General features: G+C 35.5%; 1 protein-coding gene across 2 annotated transcripts in view; it reads left to right on the top strand.

Moving 5' to 3' along the window:
* LOC107731806 (ATP-binding cassette sub-family B member 7, mitochondrial-like) overlaps nt 1–8684 on the top strand; it is a 68632-nt gene that overhangs the window by 42302 nt on the left and 17646 nt on the right. For both annotated transcript variants that reach the window (XM_016542984.1, XM_016542983.1), the window contains exon 9: nt 6428–6602. In XM_016542984.1, coding sequence (XP_016398470.1) covers nt 6428–6602 — 175 coding nt within the window. The remainder of the gene's footprint in view (nt 1–6427; nt 6603–8684) is intronic.

Consider the following 8684-nt stretch of genomic DNA (forward strand, 5'->3'; position numbering starts at 1 on the left):
GTATAGCACTAGTCAACTAAATGAATGTAACATGGCAAAGATGAATGCACTTTTGGAAGTTGAATGTAAGGGAAATGTCATTTTGGAATTTCTGTGGTCTAATGTGATATTGTTGTTCATGTTCTTGTTCATGATGAAATTTTCTTTTATTGCTGTAATTAATTTGTAGCATTAACAAGATGACCCGTTGAATTCTTTTTGGAGCTATGACTGATTGAATGTATTTTTAGTCCAGTGCCTGTATATAAGATTAGTATTGACCAAGTTCACAGGCTGTCATATGTAGATCAACTTACTATGTTGTGTATTTTCAATAGTTTCAATATGAAAAATTGCTTTTATATTGATTCAATGGATTTATTGCATTTTGAAGAAAAAAAATTGTCATGGATTTATTGCATTTTGGGGAAAAGATAATACAATTTTATAATAAATCTTTGAAAATCAAAATCTGGATTTGAATTTTTTATGTTATTATAACCTAAAGATGCTATGTGAAAGTTTGAAACAGAAAATAGTGGTTTTCATCTTGCCACTTTCTTGGTAAAGAAAACACATTTTTACTCAAATTAATCAAAATGGATTTATAGCGTTTTGGAACCAAACTCTTCAAATATAGATACTATAATATACTATAATATAAAAACATATTATGTAAGTGTTCATACTGTTATTATTTTGATGTTGTTTGTTCAGGTTAGCAATAACAAATTTATCGCTGCCATTAATAAAAACAAACAAACGGTTAGTAATTATTTTTACCTGACACGTACGCTTTCTGTGTTCTGCAATATTTAGCAGTAGCATACAATGCTATGTGTTTTACAGCTGCCAGTAGCATTCTTTCACGCTGTCGTGGGTTCATTTTGTTGCCTGTCGCTATAGAAACGGATAATCCCCGGTCCGAGGACGTGAACAGCAGCGAGTTGAGCGTCACGTGTTCGTAATTACGACATGGCCGTGGTCGATCTCGGTTCAATATCAATTAATATGTATATACTGTACATATAAGGGGATAAAAATCCTTTGTTGAATGCAGTTGAATGGCTTTTAGCACATTTGAAACTTGGGATAAATTCAGTAGGCTATTTGCTTGCATTCATTGTGTGTACTTAAACGAGTATCATTAAAATAAAGGATGTAAGTTATTAACTTTTTAAATTTCACATTTAAAAATCTAGTGTTTAGTCATGTCTAAATATTTATTCAAATGACAAACTTAAAAATAAGTTAGCAGGTATGACCTGCAATATTCTAGATACGTGTATATTTAGTAAAGAGCCAAATACAGCAATTGACATTGCAAATGAAAATGATTTTTTTTTCCGACCACAAAATGACTCTAATAACAACTCTCTTTGCTTTAAATAAAACACTAATTGTAATATAAGTAATATAAATATTAGAAAATCGTTAATGGACCATTATTATTGCACAAGTAGTATTTAGTACCAAAAGATCTCCTCAAAATATTAAATAAATATTATTGAACTAAAATATAGAACACTAATTTAACTGAAAAATAGTTAAGCTGTATGGTCACATTATAAGTAAGCAATACCTGAGGGTTAAGAAAACCATATTAATGTTGCCTCTCCATCACTCTCCAGAATAAAATGATACTGCATAATATGCTGTAATGTTTACCAAAAATTGCTGCAAATACCTGTATAATGAAGCTGTTGTCTGTCCTACTTAAACCCATTCAAATGTATCGTCAACGCTGGTTTGTTTGGAGAACACCATGAACCATGTGACCGAGAGAGAAGCTGGTCACAACTCTGTTTTTCAACGGCTCTGGCTTTAACTGAAGCGCTACATTTTACGATTTACGCCACATTACGTGCACCAAAACGGTATTTATTGTTTGAATTTAGTATTAAAACGTACAAAATTTGAACGCTGAGACTTTGTTTCATATCGCATAAACAGGGTTGCCAGTTTGGCGTGAGATTTACATGGGCAGAGTGAGAGCAATGCGTGAGAGTTGGCAGCCCTGTCTATAGGAACGGTAGCCTTAAATGACTTCTGTTGTGATCTGGCGCTATATAGAAAATAAAATTAACTTGACCTTCAAGGGGGCGGGGGATGGGGTGCCCCTCTAATATAATGGCAAAGGAAACACTGATGGGAGGAACAAAAGTCGGAACACTTTATTTTAAGGTGTCCTTTTTATACGTTACATTTACTTACTATCATAATAACAATAAATAAAAAGTAACTTTAAACCAAAATCTAATCCTAACCATATAGTAAGAATACCCCAGAACGTAATAAACATAATCAGCATTGTTTACGTTCGACATGCGCTCGATTACGTTCTGGGATACTCTCAAAAATGGCGGAAGACGGTAACTCGGGGAGATGAATTGTTGAATAAATTGTTATTATTGTTTTCTTTGCGCACAAAAAGTATTCTCGTAGCTTCTCAAAATTACGGTTGAACCCCTGATGACACATGGACTATTTTAGCTATGTCCTTGCTATGTTTCTGGACCTGGGAACATCGCAGTTGTGTTGCTGTCTATGCAGGGTCAGAGAGCTCTCGGATTTTCCGAAGATGGAAAATCGTATTATCTGCGTTATTTCTGGGTGAACTGACCCTTTAAAATAAAGTGTAACCCAAAAGTCTTATAAGTTTGAAACAACAGTAAATTATAGAATTTTAAGTTATTAGATTTTTAATGTATACAATTACAAATGTACAATTTGAATGTAATAAATGAGAATCTTGTTTGTTGCATTATAATGTAATTAATGCGAAGAAGCTTGACAGTTTGGGACAACATTTTTGGAGCTGCATGTTGTATGCATATATATATATATATATATATATATATAATCATTTATGAGATTCAGTTTCAGCTGTAAAGATAGTTTAGTTTTAAAGCTCTGCTCTGTATAAAGAAGCAATGGCACATAAAAGTCATACTAGAATACTGCACTCCAAGCCACTTTATACATCTCTTTATGTATCCATTAGTTTTGAACTGTTTTGCAAATGAATGTTGCTTTCCACACATAATGCTGTTCAGCAAACTGCAGGACATCAGTTTTGTGCAGGTTGTGGTAAATGTAGTCATATAAGTGTGCTGGTCAGTGAAATGTGCTGTGTCAGAAGTACTTCAGGCATCTTTGCAGATTGTGTATTTATAAGTGTCTTATCTAAAAGGCTGTTGTGCTCAGATTCTGTCTCAACCCTCAGATCCTCTGTCCTTCAGCTCAATCGGTTGTGCGTTCTTGTTAAGAGCAGCTTTGTTTCCCGTCTCTGGTGTCAGTGCATGTGGATTTAGTATGACTTTAAGCCTGTGTGCATGCATAATGAGATCCACCCACTCCAGATCTGTTACACTAGCACAAATACCCCTGCATCTGTCTGTTTCTCTCTAAACACACTCACTGACAGTGCTAGGCTCGTCTTTAAAGCAGCCTCACTCGTAAAACAATCCTCCAAAAATTTCACTTGCTCTGATAATTGGCGCAGGAGTCTTTGCTGAGTTTGATGAGCTATAATGAAATGTTCAGACTGTCATTACAGTGCAGAAGAGCTGTCCGTTATGAGTTAATAAAGGTGCTGAGATTATCATACTACTTACAAGATGCACCATCTTTCTCAATGGCACCATGAAATATCAGCACAACTTTATGGCATTTACCCTGCCTTTCAAAAGTTTGGGATCAGTAAGATTTTTTATTTTATTTTTTTTAAAGAAGTCTCTTGTGGTCATCAGTGCTTTGTTTTTTTTTATCAAATATACAGAAAAAAAAACTAATTACTCCAGTCATCAGTGTCACATGATGTTTCAGAAATCATTCTAATATGCTGATTTATTATCAATGTTGGAAACATTTGTGCTGCTTAATTTATTTTATTTATTTGTTTTGGAACCTGTGATACTTTTTTCAGGATTCTTTGATGAACAAAAAATTAAAAAAGAGCAGCATTTATTCAAAATATAAATCTTTTCTTACAAAATAAGTATTTACTGTCACTTTTAGTCAATTTAACAGATCTTTGCTGAATGAAAATATTTATTTTTCAAAAGTTTGGGATCAGTAAGATTTTTTATTTATTTTTTTTTAAAGAAGTGTCTTGTGGTCATCAATGCTTTGTTTTTTTTATCAAATATACAGAAAAAAAAACTGTAATTACTCCAGTCATCAGTGTCACATGATGTTTCAGAAATCATTCTAATATGCTGATTTATTATCAATGTTGGAAACATTTGTGCTGCTTAATTTATTTTATTTATTTGTTTTGGAACCTGTGATACTTTTTTCAGGATTCTTTGATGAACAAAAAATTAAAAAAGAGCAGCATTTATTCAAAATATAAATCTTTTCTTACAAAATAAGTCTTTACTGTCACTTTTAGTCAATTTAACAGATCTTTGCTGAATGAAAATATTTATTTCCAAAAAAAAAAAATGAAGAAAAATTGTACTGACCCCAAACTTTTGAACTGTAGTGTATATTGTTGCAAAAGATTCCCATTTTGAATAAATGCTTTTCTTTTTAACTTTTTAATCATCAAAGAATCCTGAAAAAAGTATCAGAGTTTCCAAAAAAAAGCAAAACACAAATGTTTCCAACATTGATAATATAACAGCATTTTATAATGATTTCTGAAGGATCATAAGAACCTTCTTTAAAGAACATCAAAAATCTTACTGATCCCAAACTTTTGAATGGCAGTGTATGCATAGATTTACAACACAATTATAAGTGTGATGTTGCTGTTTTATGCCATTCAGTAAACCAAAAAGTTAGTATTCAGTAACTTAAATTTTAGACACAATTTATCAAGTTACTTTGCTATTTTTGTGTATGTAAATGTAAACCAAGCGCTGCTTTTCTGCGCTACACACAGTGGTGGTGTTTTTTGTTTTAAATGAATCGTCTGAGTGAAATGTATATGTCATTTATATGTTGTTAGGCCAAAAATATGGCTAGTATTAATGTGTTGGAAAAATGTACTGTTCAATTTATAATCATATTTTTTGTCTTGGTTGCTCTGCTGCATAATTCTGTCACTGTCCTCCACATAACCAACAGTGGCTGTTTATCACCACGCCACTGTTTGTCACATTTCAGAGCTAATTAATTGTGGCGCTCTTGTGTTCTCAGATGTTTGAGCCGCTCAGTATCATCTCTGAGCCTGTGAAGGCGTTAGGCTTTGGTTTACTCAGCTGCTGCTGTTTTGAGAGATGAGATTGTAGCTTCAATGACATCTGGATGTGTGATTGAGGCATCACCAACATGTTTGCATGTGGCCCGGCTTGTTACACGCTTGATTTCACATCCCAGAGACCTTTAACTGGTATAAGCAGACTGACACTTAAAGTGTTTTTGTTCAATGGTAATATCATGCTATTTCTTGTAGTTTCTTGGAAATGCCATAATATACCATTATAATAATTTATTACCATGCTTACAGGGATAGTTCACCCAAAAATGAAAGTTTGATGTTTATCTGCTTACCCCCAGGGCATCCAAGATGTAGGTGACTTTGTTTCTTCAGTAGAACACAAACGAAGATTTTTAACTCAAACCGTTGCAGTCTATCAGTCATATAATGGAGGTGAATGGGTGGTCCATTGACGCTCCATTGACACTCCTAATTGAGATTGTAGATAGTGTCAATGGTCCACTTGAGAGATAGGTGGCGGTAATGCACTTACAAGTCTGTGATCCACCGTAAAGCAAGAAGACGACGCCTCAAGCGACTGCTGTTGAGAACGCGCTCAGGAGGACGTGCCGCCGCTCAGGACAGTTTGAACAGTTCGGACACTGCTTGAATCAGAGGTAAAAAACGATATAAATACTGTTCAGTTTCTTGCACAGACCGATCGTTTCGTGTCTTAAGACCTCAATGTATCGTCACGAGCCGCAGGGTTTAATTTGGTTTTGTTTGTGTATGTTTATTTTTTTTTACTCTCAAAGCCGTGATTCCCAATCACTTCCATTATAAGACTGACAGACTGCAACGGTTTGAGTTAAAAATCTTCGTTTGTGTTCTACTGAAGAAACAAAGTCACCTACATCTTGGATGCCGTGCGGCTAAGCAGATAAACATCAAATTTTCATTTTTGGATGAACTATCCCTTTAAAGGGATAGTTTCCCCAAAAATAAAATTCTGTCGTTTATTTACCTTGAAGTTGTTCCAAGCCTGTATGAGTTGCTGGATGAGTAACAGTTACTGGTGCCCATTGATTTCTGCAGCATGGAAGTCAATGGGGACCAGGAACTCTTTGGTTAGCAACAAGAATATATTCTTTTGTGTTCAACAGAAGAAAGAAACTCGAACATGTTATCAATGGTGTCTTTCATATATCTCTGAACTGATGATCGTCATGACCTTCCTTTAGTAGCCGTTCTGTTGTGCTCTTTCTCAACCAAGTTTTTTCGTGTTTCTCTCTCTTTCAGTACTTCAACAATGAGAAGTATGAGGCCGAGCGTTACGATAGTTTTCTGAAGGTGTACGAGTCGTCCTCTCTGAAGACCACCTCTACTCTGGCCATGCTCAACTTCGGTCAGAGCACCATCTTCAGCGTCGGCCTCACCGCCATCATGGTGCTGGCAAGCAAAGGCATAATGGCAGGTGAAAATCAGTGATTTCTTGTAGCCTTTTTTTCTTTTCTTTCAGATTTCCAATTACAATATGCCTCAGCAACATGCAGTGACACGCTGATATAATTAGAGATGAATGTGGCCAGGAAATCCAGTCCAGCCAATAAAAGCAGGTGTAAAAGTCTCCGCTGACTCAGGCAGTGATCTGTGAATGCCACGTGTAAACAGAGGCTCAAAGTAAATGGAGCTGGGCGATATATAGTATAATAGTATAGATATATAGTAGAAATAAAGGCGACAGCAGCAAGTCAGTGCATGCCGCTAGTAAGTCTGCATGTTCTGTGTGTCTCTGTGTGAATGATTGGCACAGTTTCATCTATTACACAAAAACTCAAACACATGTGACACTCAGTGTTTTCAACGTCTGTGTCTCAATATATGAGGACATGAACACATGAACTTAATCTCCAGAGCTGCTCTGAGAGTCTCTTCACCAACTTTACACCGTTTCATTTGAGAAAAACTACTGTCAAATACACACTTAAACTCGCAGATCTCCACGACAGACCATCAACATAAAAGTTTGGTTTAACTTGAAGAAATTATGACAGAATATAGTATTATGGTATACTGAAATGTGCTTCTTAAAGTAATACTGTTTTTTTTTAAGGGATATCATAGAACCAATCAATTTTTAATCAATGTCTTTATTTATATATTTTGAGTTGTTATTCAGCATCTTATTTGACAAAAAAAAAAACAAATGCAATGTTTTGTTGTAAATCAAATTTGATTACATTTTAAAGCATTGATTATTAGGGGCCAAGCACCGAAGGTGCGTAGACACCTATTGTATCCGTTGGTGTTCCTATTCTTCTTCCGCTCTTGAGTCTATGGCAGCCCATAGATCCGCTTGCGGGAAAGTTGTGAAATTTGGCACACTGATAGAGGACAGTCTCAACATTAACCATAGCAAGTTTGGAGTCTCTAACTCAAACTCTCTAGCGCCCCCACTTGTCCAAAGTTTCACGCATGTTTATGCTAATAACTTTTGAACCGTAAGGCACAGAAGGAAAATTCTAAAATGTTTTCGCTATTTTTAATTGTTAGAAAAACCTACTTTTTCGAACTCATCCTAGACTGTTTGTCTGATTCTCACCAAAATTGGCTCAGATCATCTTCAGACCATGCTGGCAAAAAGTTATGGAATTCAAGTTGATTAGTTAACCCGTTCGCGAATAATGCTCGAACGAATTAGACGAAAAGCGCGCAAAAATGGATCTGAGGCTGTATCTCCGCAACAGTTTGGCGTATTGAGACTAAGCTTTGTGTGTGTTATAACAAGCATGACCTGAGGCTACCTGCAGTGTTTCGGCGCTGTGCCACCTAGTGGTCAGGAGATATGAAAAATGCAGAATTTTGCTTATAACTTCTGAATGGTTTGGCCAAAAATCACAAAACTGGTCTCTTTAGATTAGGTCTATTATGCAGAGTCGAATGATACCCAATTTTTGAATTTTGTAGTAAAATGCTATATTTTACGAACGCATTCACGTATCGTTACGAAACTTGGTATGCTTCTTCGGCACCATGCCCTGATGGTACTCAAAACGTTTGGGGGCAGTGTCAAAAGTTATAATGAAATTTCTAAAAATGCTAATAACTTTTGTTTACATTAGCCTATTGTAATGAAACTGGTCCGCCATTTTGATTCATGTTGAAAACCTACTTTTTCAAACTCCTCCTAGACCGTTAGTCCGATTTTCACTAAAATTGACTCTGATCATCTTCAGACCAAGCTGGCAAAAAGTTATGGATTTCGTGTCGATATACGAAACGGTTTTCGTTTAGCGCATCAACGAATTTGCTGGAAAGATGTCAAACTGCATCTGAGGCTGTATCTCTGCAAAGCTTTGACATATTTACACCAAACTTTGTATGTGCCATTGTCACCTCACACTGACCAGGCCACATCATTTTGGTAACAGCACCACCTGCACCACCTAAGTGATAAACCATTCATTAACCATGAATTAATGAATTTTCAAAAATGCTAATCATTTTTGTCATTTTTGACCTATTGTAATGAAACTGGTCTCAAAATATTCCTTGG

Source organism: Sinocyclocheilus rhinocerous, unplaced genomic scaffold (assembly GCF_001515625.1).
Source record: "Sinocyclocheilus rhinocerous isolate Xijiao unplaced genomic scaffold, SAMN03320098_v1.1 scaffold4536, whole genome shotgun sequence".
NCBI classification, from domain to species: domain Eukaryota; kingdom Metazoa; phylum Chordata; class Actinopteri; order Cypriniformes; family Cyprinidae; genus Sinocyclocheilus; species Sinocyclocheilus rhinocerous.